At 39.1% G+C, this 23,773-nt stretch overlaps 2 protein-coding genes across 4 annotated transcripts in view; one reads left to right on the forward strand and one right to left on the reverse strand.

The window, feature by feature from the left end:
- clcn2a (chloride channel, voltage-sensitive 2a) overlaps nt 1–10,568 on the reverse strand; it is a 32,622-nt gene extending 22,054 nt beyond the window's left edge. The window contains exon 1 of the mRNA XM_077723857.1: nt 10,355–10,568. Within this exon, the coding sequence (XP_077579983.1) occupies nt 10,355–10,405 (51 nt within the window). The 5' untranslated portion in view covers nt 10,406–10,568. The remainder of the gene's footprint in view (nt 1–10,354) is intronic.
- On the forward strand, nt 1,119–23,629 carry thpo (thrombopoietin). 3 transcript variants are annotated; one of them, XM_077723855.1, is made up of 7 exons: nt 1,119–1,343; nt 4,352–4,587; nt 17,348–17,453; nt 19,712–19,836; nt 20,977–21,063; nt 21,156–21,320; nt 22,533–23,629. In XM_077723855.1, the coding sequence occupies exons 3-7, from the start codon at nt 17,432–17,434 to the stop codon at nt 22,683–22,685; spliced, it is 552 nt and encodes a 183-aa protein (XP_077579981.1). In that variant the 5' UTR covers nt 1,119–1,343; nt 4,352–4,587; nt 17,348–17,431; the 3' UTR covers nt 22,686–23,629. The 3 variants fall into 3 exon arrangements, 2 of the variants coding, with proteins under 2 accessions (XP_077579981.1, XP_077579982.1); XM_077723856.1 differs by lacking the exons at nt 1,119–1,343; nt 4,352–4,587; nt 17,348–17,453 and adding an exon at nt 19,356–19,621; XR_013327313.1 differs by lacking the exons at nt 17,348–17,453; nt 19,712–19,836; nt 20,977–21,063; nt 21,156–21,320; nt 22,533–23,629 and adding an exon at nt 6,907–7,215.
- Nucleotides 23,630–23,773: the final 144 nt, after the last annotated feature.

Consider the following 23,773-nt stretch of genomic DNA (forward strand, 5'->3'; position numbering starts at 1 on the left):
GATGTGATTAATGTCAGCCATTGTCCTTGAGAGAATATGATAAGGAAAAACTTAAATGGGATTTATAATGCTGCTTAATAGTGGCTGTGTATTTTATTAGCTATTTGATCACTGGAGATTTTATATTTATTGTCTAACTTTTTAATAGTGTCCTGCCTATGTTTTTACAATTGCTTGTTTTCTACCACTTTGCATTCTGTTCCAGTCTTGTAAAGCCTTTATGGGATGCTATATTTTCAACCATGAATCATTTTCTTTCGGCGAAAAGAAGGATGGTAATGAAAGCACATTTTTTAGTTCCATAGCAATAAAAAGGAAAATCGGTTTTAACCGGGAGGGTTGGCAGCGAGTTGATGTTGATGTCAATATAAATAGCTGGTGGGTCTAAATTCCTCTGTAAATGGGCCAGTTGAAAGACAAAATAAATTGTCCCCTGTAATTGAGCACAGCAACTGGTTTTAGAGTGCTAATGACTCAGTCACAGTACACAGCTTGGACTCACACATTAAATCTTGTAACATGTTTAATTGGGGTGCACCATTAGGCCAATGTGGATGACTGGGAGTACAGTACCTGACCATCTGGCCATTAGCGCCCTCATGAGAAAGCTGCAGGTGGATTTCCATCTATAACGGTTTCCACTTGCTACGTGACCAAGTTCAGAATCGGAACTAGTCAATTCAACAGCCAGACTGAACTCTGAACAATAGTCTGTCATCTGGTTGATCTTGAGATTTAATGGAGAGACTTGGAGAGAGAAAAAAACTTTTTTTATTGGATTTGCAGGATTATTGTTGAAAATTGAACTGTTCAAAGTCAATAAGTAACTCTAGGTCTATGAGAAGATATACATTAGACCAAATATTGTTCTATTTTATCTGTTGTTAAATATTCAATGTAATATATTGCCAAATAATTTTGATAGTGTTCTACATAATTTTCAACTACTTGGCAAGTACTATCTTCTATCTTTTTAAAGTGTTAGGTTGAAGTTCTTTTGATTTTTTAAATTCTTCAGTGTGACTTATCATTGTGATCACTCAATGATTTCACCTGTTGTGATCCTCCCCCTTATCTTCTCAGCCAATCCCCACTTCTCATGCCACCCACCTGTTCCTCATTGTCTACTCCTTGTGGGATCGTCTCTTTGTCGTCTTTGTATCTCCTTGTGTTTTTCACCCCTAAGTTTGGTTTTATTTTCGTGGTTAGACAGTTACTTTATCCTCAATTTTGTCATAAAGTTTTATTTTGGAGAACAAGTTTATGTTTATCAATGAACATTTAACCTTTTCCCATTCACCCTGCACTACAAAACTTAACAGAAAAGCATTTTTCATTAACAGGTAAGATGTCCAATAATTTTCTCAATTCTAGGATAGAAGATTCCATAGAAATATGAGAATTAGTAAGTTAAAATAAAGATATATTGTGCTGTTTGGTAACTCGTACACTGCCAGCATATTGTCACCCATTTGCAGAGCATTTTGACAGATGGTTTAAAAAGAACAGAAAATGGTGTTCTCTGAAAAGAATGAGTACGAGAAACAAATAGTTTCTGTTTCACTGAGCCAACACATCCTCAATCACCACTTGAATGCATTCTAAGAGAAATGCATGGAATTGCTACTGTCAAAGCAACTTAAGGTTTAATATGGTGAGACACAGTGGGGAAAAAATATGTTCCAGACCACAATGCATCTGTCTTACATATTTCTTCTGGTCACAACAGATGATTTTTTCTCTCTGCCAAATGACCTTATACCTCATATATATATCTACAATACATCAATCTGGTTATTGATTGATTAAGTCAAAAAATCAATGAATACCTTCTTTTTTGATATACAAAGAAATAATTTCATTCAAATGTAACTGCAATTTCAAATAACTCAAAATGTCCATGTCTCTTATTGTTTTATAATTGTAATTGATTAAATAGGCAGCACTATTGAAGATTGGTTAGAATATCCGCCTTACATTCATTCATTCATTTATTCATTTTCCAAACTGGTTATCCTCAAGGCTCATGAAGGGTACTGAAGCCTATCCCAAAAAACTATAGGCACCAGGTGGGGGACACCCTGAATTGGTGGACAGCCAATCACAGGGCACAAGGAGACGGACAACCACTCATCCTCACACTCCTACCTAGTAGAAGCAATTTGGAGTGTTCGACCAGCCTAAGATGTAATTTTTTTGGGATGTGGGAAGAAACCGGAGTGCCTGGAGAAATCCCACAAAAACCCTGGGAGAATGTGCAAACTCCACACTGTGGGGATTGACCAGGGATTGACCTCTTGACCAAAGAACTGACATGCTAACCACTCGGTCACCATGCCGCCCCATCCGCATTGTAGTTCTAATCAATAAATAAATCACTCAATGTTCAACACCATTTGTGTCTTCACTGTGGATGCTAAACAGATTCTCCCATTGCAGACAAGTTCAACAAGAGGGATTAAATCAGGCCCATCAAACCAAGATTTTCATTGCGAAACTCCCTCCGCACAATTGGCCGTGTGACTCTCACAGCCACATTTTCAAGCCTGGCCATGTGCAAGCATCACACAACAGATGAGATTAAAGTTCTTCAGCAAATCCCAAGGCGCTGCAGTGTAATGAATTCACCGTCAGGACACGGAGGCGGAGGAAAGGACAAATGTTTGACATTCTAAATGACCAAAGCCTTGTGTGTCCTTGCAGAACTGATCGTAAAAAAAAACGTGGGTGTCTCGGAAGAGAAGCCTCGTTGCGAAAAGTACAATCTGATTAAGTTTACGTTTTAAATGAAGGTCAAAGCTTTTCTGTCACTGCTGCAGTTTTCTTTTTATTAGGCAGATTTCCTGTGTGTCTTTTACTTTCTAACAATGGACAACAAATCTACTGGTATAAAATAACAGCATTTTGTAGTAATGCCTTCAACACAACTTCAAACTTTGGAATATATTGGCCTATAAATTTCAAAACTGACTTGGCAAAGTGGAAATATTTAAATGAACAAATACAATTCATACAAAATGTATAGATTTAAGGGCTGAAATAGATTATTACTTTTCTTAGCTGTATGACATAGCAACATATCCAATTCATTTAAACTGGGAGGTTTAGCAATCATTATTGGTATAGAATGAGTTCATTTTTGGGCCCATATTGTTGCATAGTATTGTGTCACTGTGACAAAGACAAGTATAATTAGCCCGTAAGGCCTCAGGGGTTGGAAAAGAAAATTAAATTAGAACAAGAGTGAAAAAAAATATTCATCACATGACCAACATTTGCAACATTATATATAGCCAGGTAGTTTTCCAACTCTAACCCTTATCCACGAGTCACATCTAAGGTTAATAAGGAAAAATGTCAGTGCTGTCGACAAGACCCAATGCGACAATTGTGGGGAGAAATGGACTGGGATCGACACGCAATGTTGTTCGCATGAGGGCTGGAGTATCGGGGTGGAGGCTGCAGAGGGATGTGGAAGTAGGATCAGCCTGGGATCAACCTGGGATCAGGGCTTGTCAGAAACATAAGACTGGAAGGGATGCCAAAGGTGAGATCGACAACAAGTTTAATAATTTCATTTCTTGAAGTCAGACACAGTATATTTTAAAAAATATATAGGCAGAAAAACGCAAAAGGCACACTTTACTGCGGATCACTAATGAGACGGAACACAAGGCTGCCTTCACAAACATTGAAAGAACTCTTAACGCATTGCCTTTCATAGAGTGAACAACAATGAATTGCAAGGCTTTTGTAGTTCAGGTGAATTAGAAGTTAACAGCAGCATGTGATTTAGTCTTTTCCACGAATTTGGAATACCTCGCACAGCACGACCTTAAAAATTTGAATATGAAATTGAATATTGAGATGGGCATGGTGGAATTTAAAGCAACACTAGTTGAACTAGAAATATATTGATTAGCATTGTATTCATTTATTGAATTCATTTCATTGGAATCCTTTTCAGGATAGTCTAATTTTCCGAGGAGTATTATAGAATAGTGTTAGGGAAAAACACCCCTCTGCCACTGACTGACTAAATCATAGGATGATTGATTTGGACAAACAGCAAAGTTCGCAATTGTGACGAGAATTGTTGTAGTCAGCAAAGGGTCGTGGGAATTCTCATGTTTTATATTAGGTGATTATGCTGTGTTGTTGTACGTAACAAGTCATTTTAGCTTTAAAATTTACTTGGAAAATCATCCGGGACAGCATTATAAATGCTAAACTTAAAGAGCTTCTATTGCACATAATTTCATGGTGATTTTCCAATGGAACTTTTGTCCTTCTATTTTGGTATTCAAATGAATTGAGATTTTTTTTTTTTACCCTCTCTTTCTCTCCGCAGGCTATGCAGAGATTGCTTCTGCAGAGATGTGCAGGTAAGGGTCCAATTTGGCAGTGACAGCTCCCGAATGGACCTGAGCCATGCACAGTGTGTGAAAAAATAAAAGTAATGCTGACTAGGAGGAATGCAAAGGGACAGCTCTTTGACTTTGAGAGTCTTTGGAGAAAGAAAGGAAGGTCACGAAAGGAGAAGGTAACGAGATGGACACACAATACAAAGCACTTGATCCCACCCTGGTGAGTGCGACTGGAAATATTGCAGTCTATAATTGACACTCAATCTGCAACCATCTTGATGCTAAACATTCAATGTGTATATGATTCTGGAAGCCTTGAATGCATTGTCCAGGTAGATCGCAGGAATCTTAAATGGGCCATGTGCGTATCCCGCTGCACCACTGTAGTATGTTTTACATAAAGATGTTGCCGCAACGTGGCTTTAAATATTCAACAGCGCGGGATATACAGGAAGATAGGAATGGGATTTTCGCAGTACTGAACTGTCATGATAGAAATCGATGCGCATACATTGACTGGATTTAAAACAATTGGTAATGTGTGGACTTTGTGGTATTCTAGTGGACCTTTTAGTTTCATGTAGTGTTTATGTGGTATGTTGGAGAACACTGGTGGGCTGTGGACTTGGTATTAGGGTGTTTAATCTTTCTCTCCTAGCAACAGCAATATCCATTTGAACTGGACGGGCAAAATATGATCACTGCCAGTACTCCCAGTTCAAACAGATTGCAAAGCAAATGTTCACATCTGGCTCATTGATGAGTAATTTGCAATGTGATTAGTGAAAGAAACAACTTGTTTATGAACACAATTGAAATGATTGGATATGAAACAGCACTATTGGGATGTACACACATGTCAACTTGTACGTTATACACGTATTTTATACGTTTTTTTTACCATTTCAAATCAGGTATGCCGTACCCCGACTTTTGTACGGGGGAAATTAAATAAAAAATCGCCTATATTTATGAAAACCGATCTCAACAAGACCGTTTTGGCTAAAATCCAGGTAGTCTCGTAGGCTGGTAGCCAACGACGCTACTGTCATCGATCGTTACTATTGTCACGGTATACCAGCAAAAATTATCCTCAATCCCATGTATTTTTTTAGCAATATCGATAAAGAATGACATGCACATGCGTAGATATTCATAGAGTAAATATTGTGGAAGCGAGCATGGAGGAGCCACCTAGTAAGAAACGAGTTACCGCAAGTGCCGTACGGTGTCTGTACGTTTTTTGGGGGGTTTGTACGGGGAATCATAATCATTTATAAGGGCAGTTATCGGCAGAGGTTTGGATGTGGCTGGAATCTGATTGACCAAAAATAAACACAACATTCTCACAAATATACTGGAAGCTGTAGAGTAGCATGAAAAATGTTTGGTATCATATTTTAATTTCTTTGAAAAATCATGGAAGAAATATAAGGAATGAGGTTGTTAATGTAGGTGGCCTGAATGTGTGTGCACCAAATAGATAGTGACTTTGATGGTGCCAATTTCTGGGCTCCCCTGGTGTTAACAGAACATAAGCGCACAACGTCAAAACATCTGCTCCGGCTGAGGCACACCACGCCCAGACATGTATGTGAAGGTGAAAACATACACTTGCTCGCAACAACATACCCACTGACATACAAAAAAATAGCACACGAGATGTTTTCTTTGCCCAAAATGAAATAGAGAACATGGCTACTAAGCCTTATAAATGAAATCAAATGGGAGGCAGAAGCGGGAAAAATCTATCTTAATACTGACCAGAACTGACAGTTGGTAGAGTAGCGCACACCTCGGTTAGTTCTAATTTGGATCAGCACTTTAATGTATACAAAGTCCTGCATATGCCTGAAATATTTCATTAGGTTTCATGCATTATTCAGAGAGAAAAGACACACACATTAAATGAAAGAAAATGCTTCCATAAATGCATATGTTCCCAATGAAAAATTTAAAAGATGATAACCACTGAATATTCCTTATCCTTTTTTTTGACAAGTGGGGGTTTAGCAGCAATTTATATATGCATATAAGTATATGTAGGCCTGCGTTTGCTAACAAATGGCGTTTTTGTCTTTATTAATTTTTCTTTAGTCTGGAAATCACTTGGTACACAATAACCAATCGCATATTTGCACATTAGCATTCACAAATTTACACATTGGCAATTTTTTGTTGTTGTTTTTGTCACCTGCCCACCCTAGTTGTTGCTGAAACTCCTTCTTACTTATTGGTGTAAGATATTACAATATATAAATGATAAAAAGGCTTTAATGCTGTTATATCAATCAGAAAAAAAATCATACACATTATTTTACTACAGCTATTACTGGATGTCCAAATAAAATCTAGGGCTATCACTCAAGGTGTACCTAATTTCATGGAGCCTGCGTGTAAACTTATAAGCTATATAAGTCATACTGAAATCTATTGCGCAAATATGCCCACTCTTGTGTCAGAAATGTAACAAAACAGGACAGCATATCGCCCACATTTCTGCGAGGCAAAAATATATATATTTATATATAAATTTCAGATTGAAAGCAGCACCAATGTTCTGACACCAAGTCACAATCTCTGCCCACCTGTCCCATCCCACATGGAATCTTCACAAGGCTAGAAAGCCGCTGCCTACGATCTCAGCATGAAATATAGCTGACAGCGATAGAAGCCAGTGACCCGAGAAGGCGTCTCTAGTGGCTCTCCTGCTGTCACTCATAGACAAGGTCTCACCTGACCAGGTGCTCTAGAAGAACCCAAGAAAGAGAACGAGCAATCCACGGTCTGTTTTGCTCACAAATGTTTCAGTTTTGAAGATTCTAGGAGAGTTTAGGATAAATCAAGTATGTTTCCCACAAAATTGCTTTCAAGTACCATTATTTTTAAATAAAATAGTAAAAAGTACTCCAGCCTTCTCAATCTTAACGACTAACCGGTTAGAACTGGTGTCAAAGTGGCGGCCCGGGGGCCAAATCTGGCCCGCTGCATCGTTTTGTGTGGCCCGGGAAAGTAAATCATGAGTGCAGGCTTTCTGTTTTAGGATCAAATTCAAATGAAAAGTATAGATGTATATTCAATTTCTGGATTTTCCCCCTTTTTAAATCAATAATTCTATTTTTTTGTGTTTTTATTTCAAAAATCATTTTGTGAAATCTAAAAATATATATAAAAAAGCTAAAATAAACATTGTTTTAGATCTATAAAAACAGAATATTCAGGGATTTTAATCAAACCAGATTACATTGCAAAGAACTATTTATTTTTAATTGTAATTCTTGACCACATATAAAATAATCGTCGAGATAATCCTTGTACTTAATCGAACAAACACGAGTGTGCTACAGCATTCAAAAGGCTGAAGGCTGAGACGAAGAGTGTGCATGCATTCTGCTGGTTAAATTATAGTAAACAGGCTGGTAAAATTCAAATCTGAAATTAATTGATCGGTTGAGGTACAAAAAAATCCCCTCTGCTTTGCGATTTGTTACATATTTTGACTCGTGCTACATCGCACTCAAAAGTTCACAACATTTGATTGCCCATGTCTGCAAAAAAAAAAAAAAAAGCCACGCCATTTTCATTTAGCCTGAAGTGCATCTCGGATATTTCATTTTATTAGCCTAGAAACTTTAAATAAAACATAATAAAAAAAGAAAGAAGGAGTCTTTGAATGATCTTTGTGCACTTTGGACCTGCAGTGCAAATCTTGCCATATATGACTCAGTAATGACTGAAGGTTTTTTTTTATAATGCCCTTTGTAAAATAGAAAGGCTTCACAAATTTGTGCATTAATGGAGGCAGCACATTTTTCTGATGTAAATAAACACTGCTGTTCAACAGATGCTGCTTCTATTTTTAAGATATCTGCAAACATAGCGGACTGATGCAATGTGCTACCACACAGTAGTTCTGATAGAAGAGAGATCTTCCTTGACAACACATCAAGATACATCATCCAAAAAGTCTTTTCTACCCTGCTACTGTGGGATTTTATCCGATGGAATTATTCCACGCTTGATTATTCTCTAAATCTTGATGGCAAACAAGTAAAACTCTAAGGACGCTTTGTCAACACCACAATCCAATTTTAGACAGAAAGAAACTAGAGGCTGTAGGCGCCAGTTTGCACTTATCTGATTTAAATGTGATATCTATCTGTGCATTCCAGTCAGATTCCAAAGTGGCAAAACACTCCTGCTTTCTCTCATCCGAGGTAGGACATTTGATTACAAGTGTTACAACATGGAAAATAGAAGGGATAAGCTTGGGAGTATACATCAATTTCATTGATTTTTTTTTTTTATTCATCTGAACTTTGTGGACCATGTTGAACTTGATTGATTGTGTGTGGGTATCACAAAGGTTAGGTTGTTTATAATTGCTGTTGTTTCAGATTCTTTACTGAACCCAAGGTATCAATTTTGGTGTATAATTTGTATCACTATCTCAACTCATTCACTTGCAGAGGTAAGAATTAAAGAGCACATATTCTGGCCAAAACATCTCAACAGGGTAGTTAAATATGTAATATAACAAACATAATAAACATTTAAGCGGCCGAGTGGTTAGCGCAGTACTGCGAGTGATGGTAAAACAAAACATGGTGGGTTCAAATCTTTCTATGTGGAGTTTCCATGTTCTACTCAGGCTTGTGTGGGTTTTCTCTGGGTACTCCAGTTTCTATTTACATCCCTTAAGCATGTACAGTCCAAATTGCCACTAGGTATGAGTGTGAGCATGTCTGTCTCCTTGTCCTGTCCACTAATTCAAGTTGTCCCCGATCTATTGCCCATAGTTGGGTGTGATAGTCTCCAGCACCCCCGTGACCCTTGTGAGGAAAAATAAATCGATGAATAAACTAAAATCTACAAGAAGAAATACTTGTATTTGCCCTTGACAAAAAGTATATAAAACAAAAATAATATATATAAGAATCCCCCAGAGATAAATAGGCATTTTCTGCTGTGTATAAATGTATTCTTAGTGTTTGTTAAGACAAAAAGTCTTGTAATAATTGATTACCGATTAGTCAGTCAGGGCAACTCAGTGCCTATCGCTTCCAGATCCAAACACGTATCTCTTCTTGGGGTTTAATAGACTTGGATGCAGCCGATTGAGACATTGATCTGATTGTTGCGGCGGCCAGAAAGGGCAAAAGACAGTGACGCTGGTGTAGGCAGCACGTTCCAATCCACAGAGGGACTCTAACTGCCATCTTACATTACTATCGATTTTCAGCACTGAAAATGGGCACGCCATTGATCTGAAGAAGCGCTTGTGTGCCACACAAGCAAAAAGCCCGCGATGAATAAAACACAACCCACTGCATGGGTCTTGTTATAAAATGCAACTGCAGTCTCGATTGGAAGGAATCAACTATTGATTGACAACCTGCCTGTGCATCGCCGTAGGTTCTATCCCCCTTGTGTGGTGCTCTGGAACATGGCTGTCATTCCTGCTACTACATGAGTGAGGAGAAAATTGGTGCACGAGGGTATTTATATTCAGAAACACTTCTCTTTCGGTCTAAAAAAAAGAGGGAGGACGAATCCAAAGGTATCTTGAAACGGGAAGTAATGCTCTTAAAAGTGATCAGACACTGCTCTTAAAATCTAAATGATTTTTCAATCAACGGCCCATGAGGCAAAGTAATCAGTCTGCTCCAATTGCTTATAATTTAAGGCCAGAAAACTCATTTGACACGGAAGGGTGAGATCTAAATGAAGAGGAATTAATCACATCGATAGTGCGCCGTAGGGCCGCGACACCTGTGGCTCAAGGTGAATTGGAAGCAAGAGGAGGACAATAAAAGTAGCAACTCGACATGTTTGAGAAGAATTATCATTCAGTAGCCGGCTAGAAAACCCAGGCATCAGCAGCCCCCACCTCTAACCATTGCACGCTATATCCAATCATCATAAACGCACCACTCGTCTCTGCACACGACATGAAAAAAACATAAATAAGCTAATTGTCGGCTTACCAAAGTTTGCTGGTATTGCAACGTCCGGTTTTCGGGCTTGTCTTTCACCATTGCCGTGGTATCCTCATTAGGACTAAGCAGACCCCTCAGGACCCTGTTAGTTAATTAACACACAGCCCTGACAATCATAGCGTGAGCTCGGCATAACAGGTCTCACCGGGGAGAGGCTCGTCGGCACAGATCAATAATGCCAGACGGCGTCGAGCTGTCATAGTCCGTGTGTTAGAGGCAACAGAGTCAGGTCCTGCAGAATCACTGCCTTAAATCACCTCCCCCTCTACCACTCTGCCTTAGTGTTCTGTTTTTCAAGTGGCAATACGTGTGTGGCTCACTGTGAATTTATGCAGCAAATACCTGGCAACAGTTAGACGACATAAGATTATTAACATGAGATGATTTCGAAAGATGTCGAAGATGTTTGATGTGGCACATTGATGACTAAATGTATCTTCCTAGGTATTGGCCAATGTGACAATACTTCTCAAAAATGACAGTCTGTGAAAATGTTAAGTTAAATTGGAATTGCCACTTTAACAGGAATACAATACACCAAGACCTTTGACTATTCGGTTATTTGTTCCATTAGTTTTGTTTTTTTAAGCTCTGCGAAATAATACTGCAGTAGAAAAAAATATCTGGTTCTTGAAACAAATTGGTAGTACAGAGTAAATCAATAAAGTATTTCCTCGACCGTCTTGTTTCCGCTAAGTGAGAAACCCACTCTCCTATTGGATGGCAAGTTTTAATTAGAGGTCACAGTCAAGTTAAATAACTCAAACCACTGCTTCCCACTGAAACAATGTTGGCTGAATTTGATCCGATGGGAAGTAAAATAATAATATTTGTCCCAAATCCATTAGCAGCACAATCATCAACTCATTGCTTTAATTAAACTCTGTTAGCTAAATAACACAGACACAACCGTTAGGCGTCATTAAAATCAATACAATTATACACATACACATATACATATGTATATACACATATACATATATACATATACACAATTACACACATACACACATACACATACATATATACATTTGAAAGTGTGAAGTTGATTCCTTCGGGGATAGAAGCCTATTATAGCGCCATACATCTACCCTTATCCACCAATTTCTGTCTTAAAGTCAACAGATACAAGACTGTTTTAGCTGCTTGAGTACTCTCGATGATGAATCATCTCAACATCATGACAAAAGCCAACAGAGTATATCTATCTATAAACACTCTAAAATTGATGCAAACTGGAGAAAAACAAACAGTGGCTTTTGAATAATGGGTCTCCAGTGAAGGATGGTAGGAATATGTTCCAGCTCATTCATTTTATTGCTGAACTGCAATATAGGTGTTTTGGACAATTGAAATTATTAATTGAGCACATCATATTAGTTCAGATAATGCATCTTGAGAAAACACCCAAGAAATTTCCATGGATATTTATTCATTGAGAGCCAAATTATATAAAGTATTACAGTGTACAGTAAGTAGTGTATCACCACAATTGATGATATCCTCTATACTTTGGAGAAACAGTTCAAGCAATCCCCTCTTCTGATAGGATGAGGAAGTAGAGTGTGGAAAATATACACTCAAGAAACCATTTTGGAATGGGGACAACAGGGACCCTGACTAGAATCTTCTGGTCCAACATTAGTTAGCTCAAAAACTGTACTTTGCCTTTTGCACAACAGTTCCAACAGGTTCCTTTTAATAGTCTATTGTACAGGAAATTGTATCGTTAACGGCATCAGATTGACCTGCCCCAGGCCAGTTGTTAGCTTCCAAGGTGAAGCAATCCACAATGGATCGTAATGCCTTTTATAGGTGTCAGTGAATCGCTTAAAATGCTCAGCACTTCAAAATTACCCTATATACTATTTGATGATTACAAAACACTAAATCAGGGGTTTATTGTCGACGGGTGCTCAGAATTTATGACATGATAAATATTTATATTGTAGTCTAACCACTTAGGATTCAAGTAAAGCAGGGTACAGACAAACAAATAGAATGTTCACTTTCCCACCATTTCTTATCAAAGGCAGCCAAAAAGCCTGTGTTAGGGATATTTGACAAAGAGGTCCCATCACATTGGCACCATAGTACATTTTCATTAAGCACACGAGGGTCAAGGTTATTAATTCTTGTGCATGAAGACATTTCTGGAGCTTGAATCTAGCAGCGAAGCACTCACATTTGAGGACATTTAACACTTCGAGGACGTGCCTTTTTCTGTGCATTCAGCTAATTGTTGTATACTTTGGACGCACTAACAGTTAAACAAAGAACACACATCATCTGCCGCATTGATTCATTCATCTTCCGTACCGAGGATCCTCGTAAGGGTTGCTGGAGTTTATCCCAAATGACTCCAGCCAAAAGTACCAAACGTCCAGGCGACCAAACGTCCGGCGACCAAACGTCAGGCACATACAGAGACAATTGACCATTCACACTCGCAATCATACCGCCAACAGCGGGAATCTAGCTCGCGCATGCCCGCACCAGAGTCAGATGTGGGAACCACTATGCCGCCATGAACAAATAGTAATCTGAATATCTCATCTATTCTGCAAAATCGATTTAAATAATACAACACCAGTACAGCAAAACACTGAAGTACAAAAGATGAATAAATAGCATCACATTGACCATTTTACCTGCTCCCAATCCTTCACATCAAGCTCTCTTGATCTTTTGCGGCATAGAAGATGAAAAACCTGTCATAGCACGCTGACAGATGACTAGTTCAAACGTTAGGCAGTGACCCCACCAGGGACACCAGATCCAAACAAGCCCACTAGGACCACCAGCTGACTTGTAGAACTTGCATATCAACACGCTCATGTGCACATTCTGTCAATCAAAACACTAATTGATTTCCAACATTAAGGTCAAGGTTCTGAAGCGTGTTGAGAATTTTTTCATTTAAAACAAGTCACAGGAACACACGCATTAAATATACTGTGCATACATCTTACTGTGTTGAACCCCGCCGACGAGCCTTGTGAGTATAAGCTGTACAGAAAATTATTGAGTAAATAATTTAAGAATAGTTTAAGTCATTACATTGCTCTGACATCTTGCATTAACTAAAAACTAACTCGAAATGAAGCCTTAACTTGAAAAAAAATGGGATTGTTGTCTGTCTTGTGTGATTTTCACTCCAAATAATTTTTCCAAACTCCCTCTTTTTATCACATTCCACTCTCTCGCCCTGATAATATATCCCGACAATGTGGATGAACTATTAAACTGGAATGATGACACCACAGAGCAAGTGTGTATTAAGTTATCAAGTATGTATTTGACATCAAGTGGCATGCCTGTTTTTGAAAGTGGCTTTGGATCTTCCATGCGCATAGCTGCAGAGTCATGGGCGTGGAAACTCAGGTGTGCGCTTGCATATTAAACACATGCAAATTAGAATCTTTTGGAAGGGCTCACTCACAGACATAGTGTCAAAAGTAGCCACACTACAAGACAATTACTACTTGTTCGGTTTCAAAGATGCCTGGGATGGACTCTTGAGATATAGTTGTTGACGAGCTATTAAAAAGTCAATTTTCAATTAAATGTCGTCGTTGAAGAATGACAGTTTTGTTTGCCCAGTGGGTTGCTGCCAATTTCATAACAGCTACCAACAAGGGAACTGAGGTAGAGACAGCATTATATCTTAGGAACCAGGTCATCTGTATCATGTTCTGTATATAATATGTATATATATGTTTATCACAGAGATTTATTGCTGTCAATGGTAGACAACTAGTTAATTTTGGGGCATGTCATGTCGTTTCGTGCTGATTAAATGGTCAATTCCTGTTTGAATTTAGTCTTGATTTTGTGGCATTTACAGGTTACTTGTTGATTTTGGGTAAAAATCCAGAAATGTCCAAAATTAAATAGGAAATGAATTAAAACAACATCAGAATATGACCTATAAATGACCTTATATTAAGAAAAAGTGACCAGTAATAGTATCCAAAATGAACGAGGAAGTGAACCATGTTCTCTGTGATTAGCTGGAAACTAATTTAGATTGTATCCCACCTACTGCTTGTTATTGGCTGGATCAGGCTACAGCCCCCGCAGCCCTTGTGAGGATAAGTGGCCCGGAAAATGAATTAACCATGTTCGTTCTCCCCCCCCTCCCATCTAGTGCTGTGTATGGGAAGCAACGGGTTAACATCAACACTATTCTAGTGGAACATTTTCTAGCAACTTAATGATTTCCTTTTTAATCATTGACACTGATTTATAACTATTTATCGATTATTGGGTTGAGCATTTTGATAAAACAACTGGAATACAAAGTGATGAAATGACGAGTAAAAACCTGGTGAGCTCTCGCCTCAATCTGATATTAATCTACGATCTACAAATTGGCAAACATAATATTATTGTCTGAAGAATCAGGTGCTTTGGAAGATGAGTGGTTAGCACGTCAGCCTCACAGTTTTGGGTTTAAATCCAGGTCGGTCCACCTGTATAGAGTTTTTAAGTTCTTCCCGGGCCCATGTGGGTTTTCTCTGAGTACTCCGGTTTCCTCCCACATTCCAAAAAGTAAGTCAATAGATTGAAGGGTCATTTTAACTTAAAGATTCAAGTCCAGGTGGGCAGCCCAGTGGTTGAGTGGTTAGCGCGTTGGCCTCACAGTTGGATTCCTGGGTCCTGTATGGGTTTTCTCTGAGTACTCCGGTTTCCTCCCACATTCCAAAAACATGCATGGTAGGCTGGTTGTACACTCTAAATTGCCCCTAGGTATGAGTTTGAGCATGAATGGTTATCTGTCTCCTCGTGCCCCGCGATTGGCCGGCCACCAATTCAGGGTTTCCCCTGCCCTGTGCCCGAGTTCAGCTGGGATAGGCTCCAGCACCCCCCGCAACCCTTGTGAGGACAAAAGCAGTTCAGAAAATGAATGAATAGTATGGCCAATGTCTATTAGGGCCCAGCTCGGGTTGTGAAATGCCTGCCGGTCAACATGTTGGCTTCTTTAGGGGTCACATTTGATTGAGTCTGGTTGGGGGCATTAACTGCAACCACCTGATCATCTTGTTTACATGCAGACAAAAGTAAGTCATGGAAAGAAAATCCTTCGCATTTTCAATGACCAATAGCTTGGTGTTAGCCTTTGCCCTTGAGCAAAGACATGGACAAAGTTAAGAAGAGAGTGATTGGATTTGCAAGAAAGGAGTGGGATGTCCATACCTTTCCCAATGGGTGACACTTCTTCTTCAAATCGTCAGCTGCGTCGCTCCATTGCGGCTCAAGGGAAGAAGAAACAAGTTGATCCAAGGACGCGCGCAGCCACAGGTTGCGTGCGTGTATCAGTCGCTCTCCTTAGTCGATAACGTGACCCGGCTGCAAATGACACGCGTGGGGGGTCTCGCTGGATGCTACCCACTGGTTTCTGGCAGATGCACGATCCATTCGGTGGATCTCCAAAGTTGCGGAGCGCAATTTTGCAGCTCTGGCGCACGTCTTTCTTCGTCGGTGGGTGGCGATGATGCTGCAATTGGAAAAAGAAAGTCGCTCTATTATACGTCGACTCCAGCTGATGTGGGAGGAAGACGACAGCGGGGGACCCGGAGTCGTGTCCGTGATGCAATGCGGGTAGCGCCGGTGCCGAGTCTTGCGGCTTTCTCCATGCGTGCAGAAATGCGGTTGCCCCGGTCAATCGCTGGGGAGCCCTTGTGTGCATTTGTCTCCATTTCAGCATTGTCTGCAGAGGCAGGGGAGGGGAGGAGGAGCACGAAAACTATGTGGATAAGCTCCCTGATCCCCCTCCTCTCTCTCGTGCACACGCAATGTCATTGGGGCAGTGGGTGCACTTGAAATCTTTCTTAAGGACTTCCATGCAAATGTAGCACCACGATTACGTCGCAATCGCTACATCAATCATATATAACAGTGGACAATTGTGTATGTCTCATCACTACATTCCATTAAATCCTGGTTCAACACATTTAGAGGATCTTATTGTATTCTTGTAGACTTAAAAAGAAGAAAATGTAACAATATACGTAATTCCTTCTGTACTACCTGGCAGCTGAGTGGTTGGCGGGTCGGCCTCACACTTCTAGGGTCCTGGGTTCAAATCCAGGTCAGTTCACCTGTGGGGAGTTTGCATGTTCTCCCTAGGCCTGTGTGGGTTTCCTCTAGGTAATCCAGCTTCTTCACACATTCCATACACATGCAGTGTAGGCTGGTTAGACACTAAATTGCCCCTAGGTATGAGTTTTAGCGTGAATTGTTGTTTGTCTCCATGTCCCCTGCGATCGGCTGGCCACTGATTCTGGGTGTCCCCGCCTCATGCCTTGAAGTCAGTTGGGATAGGCTACAACACCCCCTGCGATCCTTATGAGGATAAGTGTTACAGACAATGAATGAATGAATGAAATACTGTATATATGCTGTATATGAGTTCAAATGGATCATAAGCATCTCTGTTTGAGAGATGAGAAGGCCTAATGGGACCATATCATACCGACTTAAAAATATTCAAACGTTATATGATAACATGGGGTGTTGTTATACAAGTGTCAAAGGTTCTATGTTTGGACTTTTCATGGTTTGTGGTTCAGCCTGCTTATGTGTATGTTGATGTCAATAATAACTTTCTGGCCAATGGAAAACCAAATAACCTCTCATGGCACTTGAGAATTACACGATCCACATCACTACAAACAGGAGCTGAAATTTGATTGGACATAACATTAAAAGTACATCCGTGCATTGGAGAAAAAAGGTAACCAACACTTTTGCATTATTGCTGAATTATATTTAGGATAAAACGTGGGTTTGCGCTTGTTGACTTACTGGTTTTCCATCCCACCGCTGCATAAGGATCTAAATTTAGGCATAATGCATTACAATGAACAACATGGAGGTCAGCTCATTCAACATCCAAACTAATGATAAGACCAAGACAAGTGTCCACAATGAGGATGAATGGCTCATCCTTGAGTGTTTTCATCTGTGTTTGGACAGGTGCTGTTGCTCCTCAGCCTGAAAATGACATTGCACCCAAGCCGTGTTCCAGATGTGCCCACGACAAACGAATCCTGATGGACGATGACTGATACAGTAAATGGAGGTAAACACATTTTCCCCCATGAGTCGATACTAATACTCTGTACCCTGGCTATCTGTTTTTTTTATACACATTGTCCAACAAGTTCAAGTGCTGCTTAAAAAGAGGAAATGTATTACTAAATGTAGCAAAATTAAGAAAAACAAATCAAATTGTATGGTTGGTATGACGTTTTTCAAAATAACCCCTATTTACATTCCCGAATGTTATGTCTAATGCTACAAATTTACAGTACATTTTCACGAATCACCATTAATTAGACTACAATGCTCGTAATGTGTGCATTGACATCTGGCAGCGACTCAAATGTATTCGTATAAGTGTCCTTCATAGCGAAAATCCTGTGGCCTGGAGTACGATTTATCATCAATCATCGCCAAAATGTATGTGGAAATCTGGACTCATGCCTACTTTACTCACTCAAACAAGTCCCTAACATTTCCACGGATTATACATCTATAATATAAATTTTATTGTTATTTTAGACGAGCACCTTGCATGCCATTTCTAACCTCCAAAATGAGTTTCTCATTAAAACCTCTGTTAACTTAATGAAGATTTGACCATGGAAACCATAAACTCTTTTTCTATTAGTGCCCATTAAAACTATATTTGAAACACATAAAAAAAACCTTCAAAACCAACCAGAATGACAAAAAAAAGATCCAGCTCTTAGCATTTTACAGAATTCTGACAATTGAGGCAAATTTGACCCATTTTTCTTTCTATGAAATCACTTGACAAAAGCTTGATTCTTGGATGTCTTAAAATTGATCATCCTGGTCTCGTGTATGTTAATTGTTAGACTTTTTTTTCCCTCCCTGAACTACACGGAAATTGGTTGAGGCAGACGGTTGTAAAAGTTAAACCTGTTTAATATTCACGACGGAATCTCTGTGCGCTCAGCATCGTGTGTGTTCCGTGACTGTAATGTAAATCGGAACTATAGCCAATTAAGAAGCTCATACCTGTCAACTGGTACGTTCTCGCCGTAATTGGTACAACTGAAAGCCCATTTTTATATTGGTACGCTGTACACATGAAAATGGTACGCTAAACGGTGATTTTGAGAAAAAAAAATAAATTAAGGCACTTTCTAGCCATTTTTCACCATCCGCCATTGTTTCTTCCCGGAAACGCATGTCTGCCAAGTGATATATGTACCGGCGCCTCTGATTGGCTAAAAAAAAAAGATCATGATAAACATTTCGTTTTGTAACACTTTCACCATGTGATTTCCGTTTCCTGTTCCCTTGTTTATGTTTACTTTCATTTGCAAAAAATTACAAAAAAGTAAAGTGGTAAGATTTTCCATGTATTTATACATATATGTAAGGGCGAAAACAAAATTTGGTAAGATCACAAATGGTTCGAGGTTGACAGGTATGGAAGCTGGCACAACTAGAGGAGATTGTAATGTAAAACAGAAATGTAGCTAATAAGGAAGCGTGTGCAAATAGAGAAGAAATTGGATGTGTTCACTGCTAGAATAATGTGTCTTAGAAGTCATTCGCCATGATTAAAATCAGTAGCGAGAGGGATTAGAAAGCCAAAAAACACAAGTTTTGTGTGCTAGAATACAAGTTGTGAGACAAGAAGGAAGTAATCATCGCACTTGGGTGCTCAAGGGCATCTTGAATGCTGGTCAAGGAACCCAAAATGAATGTTCCGACTGAGTATTTTTAAATCACGACATCCTTGTCACCATTGTCCCGGTTTGATGTTTAACCCAGAAGAGCTACCTCTTGTGGTCACCAGCTAAAGATAAATAGACTTCTGAATTGATGATCTGGTGTCACTTGTGCAAATGGAGTCTTTCACAATCATAAATCATTAACCTTACAGTCGGCCAGGAAGCTGTCCCAGTAGTACCAAAAAGCCTGGTGGGTGGCAAAAATAAACAATATCAATGAAATCAAAGTTTTGCCTCAAAAGTACACTGTTTTGAGTCTGCTGGGAAGTTGGAGCGAAGCCTACTCTCAGACCAGATAGCGCTTCCCACCGACAAATAACAAGACTGGAAATTGAAGAAGGACAATCCAAAAAGGAAACGCAGCTCCTCTATATTAGACTGCGCTGTGGACACAGGACTTTTTTCCACCTGGTTTGCCTTTTTAATGGAACAAATGTGGGCTTATCGAGCGTGGCAAAGAAGGGCATGGCTTTAAGCAGTGAGTAGTAGTGGGAGATGTACTTTGGGGGACTGGATATAGGGGCTATGCTGTGAATCGGCTTCAGTGTGCGCTCGTGTGTTCATCCAGGACTCCTGCTACTATGTATGCTTGCCTCTGAAGTGCGAGACGCTGAGACCAAGCCCATTGACTTTGTGTGCAGCAGATCAGCCAGGAGAGCAATGAATATTGTGACGGAGATGCAGACTGCACTGGTGAGGCTTCAAGTTCATTTTCTTACATTTATTTTACACTTTTTGAGATACATTGTCAACCATAATCCATTCCGGGACATTTATTTTTTTGGATCTATTCATTCCTGACAGAAAATCAGTCCTAGTGTCAAACTGGACATTTTCAAACTCTATTTACTGTAAATTTTGTGCATCAAGTTAACATTAAAAAAATAATAATATTAAGAATATCTCATCAATTGACCTACATGTCAAATTTAAAGACCAGAGATTATTTCTTATGGCGCAAAAATATAATACATGTATTCCTTTTTCTTGCTATTTTTGTTAAATAAAATTTCAAGGTATAGGTTTTGTTTTATCTGCCGGAGTTTTCTAATTAATTCTTTCTATTTACTATCTTAAATCTTGGAGGTGTATTCATACACAAAATGTTGACAAAGTAGACTTTGCCAATTTCTTCCAGTTTATTTAGATTTATGGTACGTTATGTTGTACATTCAGGAACTGCATATATTAACTCATTGACTTTCATTGATAGAAATAGAGATCCAATCCATTTAAAAACCAGGCGGGCTGACAATGAGTAATCACGTTTAAATTTCTAATCCGTATCAGATGGGACAGACTAAAAAACTATAATAGTAACACAATTTTATACTAAGTATTAGATTTCTACTCTTTAGTATAACTTTCACGTTCAAATAAAGTATACTGATTTATTTATCTTTACATATCATCATCAATGGGTTAATAGAAAGGATGGACAAAACCAGGTTAGGGGCAAGTTTGTCAGCAAATCGTCCAGTAGGCAGTCTGCAGCCGAGACTCATTGCCAGCCATCCGTAGGGCTTACAGAGAGACAAACCACCACTCATGCTCACAATCACACTGCCACCAAATGGGAATCAAACCCCGACTCCCTGCGCCAATATCAGTTGGAAGAACCACTGGCTCATTGGGTGGCGCTCCTCGTATTGCTTAAAAGACGAATGAACCCTATAATAAGCAAGTTCGATCCAACCTGCGAATATAATGAGGAGTTCACCCTCCGTTCTCACCGTGTTTAACTAGTAAGAGTGATTGACTTTGGTGATTCTACTGCATTTAATTTCATCCTGACTGATTGTTCTGTCCACTTCATTAACCCCATCCTGTTAGAATAACTGCAACAGTTCCGCCATCCTGCCCACGCCAGTTCAGATACCCTGCACCGAGCTCCACATAGCAACATGGGAAAGAAAATCAGTATGTCAGTGCACACATAATTCCATTTTTTTTCTTTTGCAATCAATAATTTCTTACAATCACATTTCTCGTGTGTGTGTCTCTTTCCACAGCATCATGAGAGGAGACAAGACATCAGCCTTTCCTTGAGGGGTCTTTTTGAGAGTGTCAAAGTTGCAAGGCCCCTTGGCCAGGAGGAATGTGGTTCAGTACTTTTGCAGAGACTGGAGCATAACATTAACGGCTACCTCCTCATTCTCACGCATCTTCAATTGAGTGTAAGAGGCCGTCAAGGTGACAATTAAAAGGGAGAAAAACAAACCTGTTTGCAACTTTTGGGATTTGGTGGGCAAATGTCAGATATTTAGATTGTGTGACTGTTGGAGGTAACCTGCATTGACAATAATTCTTTCTACTAATCTTCACCTTTTTCAATACTATCAGATGACAAATTCATTGCTAACTGGTTCAGACTTTCTTCTGTCACTTAACCAAACACATGACAGGAAAATTCGATAATTTTACATGGCTCATGAGAGATAGAGACGTGTCAATGGGGTTTTCTTCAGACGTCTTGTTGGTTTCATAAGATGCGGAAACATGCAGGCTTTCTCGTAAATTTTTTGCTTTCGGGAATCACTGAGGCCATGTCGGGAATCTTTTGTCACCACAAAGGCTTCCTTCCTTTCGGATAGGAATAAGATAGGAGTGCATACTTTCCACATGAGACCTCTTGCAAGGCTGAGATGAATATCCCGGTCTCCGCGTGTTCATCTAGTAGAAAATGCTTCTGAAGTAGAAAAAATCCTTTAAAAAAATCTTTAACCTTGGTGACATGTGGGTTGTTTTCACGATAAAAACAAAGTGACTCAATTTGCATCATTATGATTTAGGTCTGGAGGAATTTGATACACATAAATACTGAAATACTTACTTTAGTCTAGTGCAGATATGGGCAAACTACGGCCCGTTAGGCTTTTTAATCCGGGCCGCCACCGTTGTCCAAATATTTTTTTCCCCAAGATGGAGCCGTCACGCGGAAGCCAATTGCAGTAGCTCTGTCCACTCTTATTTGTTTTTTGTGTTTTACAGCCCCTCTATCCTTTTTTAAATTACATCTTAATAATTCTTCATACATTCCTTTTTACTTTACTTTGTACTTTATACATTTTACTTTAATGAAGAGTGATGAGTATGTTAATACTTTAGTCCTTTTTTTCTGTTTATGTTTCATATGTACTGTTAACGGATGCACTTTTTTATATGTATCGTATCTTGTGCTGACCCGGCCCATCTGTCAAATTCTTAAAGTCAATATGGCCCGTGGGCCGAAATGTTTGCCCACCCCTGGTCTATTGCGTAACAGACACTTGGAGTTGAAACACACAATTTTTATTCCACATGTGGTACGTGTCACATAATAAGATGATAAATATCGGTTTGTCCTTCCACACTTTTGCTTTACTGTGACTGTTATTTTTTTCTATCAGGACCAGCAGGCGCCAGTGGAGTATCCAGAACTGTCTTGTGTTCCTCGTAGTACCCTAAATCTGAGTACAGTCCTTCTCAACTACAGGCGCCTGATCACAGGCAAACTGGAGCGGTTGATGATGAGTTTGGAAAGCACTTGCACTCCTCAGTGACAAGTCATCTTCAGTAAAACCTACATTTCAATCAAGTCCTCAATGCCCCAAAGCCAAACACAAAGTGCACTCCATTTTCCCCATTTAGTTTCTCTGAAGGAAGAAAGAGGGTAAATTAGTTCACGTATCCCTCCACCATATGAAAGTCTATAAGAACTAAAGTAATAGGGGAAGTGTGAATTTATGACAGAAAATGTCACATTTTATGAACTAATTATCTTAATGTATTTAATGGCTATGCCTTATGGACTAAAACACCTTACGAGCCCCATGTTGATCGTCGCATCACATTTTATTTTTTACTCTCAAAAATCCTACTGGATTTTTACATAGCACTGATAATGAAGCAAAGAGTCAGACGAGGTCTGACAAGGTTTTGTTTTTAAGTTTTTACAACAAACTAAATTAACTTTTCAACATTTGCATGCAGCAGCACACAATGAGTGGTGACCCTACAAACATGAGAATGATACAGATATATTGCACTTCTGATTTCTGTTTACATGCTGTTTTTCCCCCATAGTCCAATAACAATGGTTAACAACAACAACAACAACTACAATGGTTGCATTGAATCTTTTTTTCATCATTTTTGGGCGCTTGTAACATTGTGAGTTTAATCAAAAAGGATATGAGGCTGCTACTTTCAAAATACCCAAGAATATGTAATTATATGTTGCAAAATACTACACATTGTGTCATATTTCTGACAACTGTAGACGAGAGGGACAATGTGAAATTCTTTACTGGAATGCTCCCAATGTGTTTCAATGCAGTGTGTGAACACTAGGTAGAAATCAACAAAAACAGATTTTTATAAAATACCACTTCTGTAATAATGTCAAAAATCCCAATTACATGAAAACTTAAGCATATAGGGAGAAATGATGGCAAATCTAATGACAAAAATATTAAATAGGAAGCAACAAAAAAAAGGCTAATGCAACACAGGCCGATGCAATTGTTCAAAACAAAAATTCATTTTATAATGTAAATGTAAAATGTAAATTAAAAATTGCACAATCAATAAAAAAATCTATTTTTGGGAGATCTGTATTATTTAAGCCTTAGTTGAGGTCTGGTTGTTG

The sequence above is a fragment of the Stigmatopora nigra genome, chromosome 9 (genome assembly GCF_051989575.1).
Source record: "Stigmatopora nigra isolate UIUO_SnigA chromosome 9, RoL_Snig_1.1, whole genome shotgun sequence".
In the NCBI taxonomy this organism is placed as follows: domain Eukaryota; kingdom Metazoa; phylum Chordata; class Actinopteri; order Syngnathiformes; family Syngnathidae; genus Stigmatopora; species Stigmatopora nigra.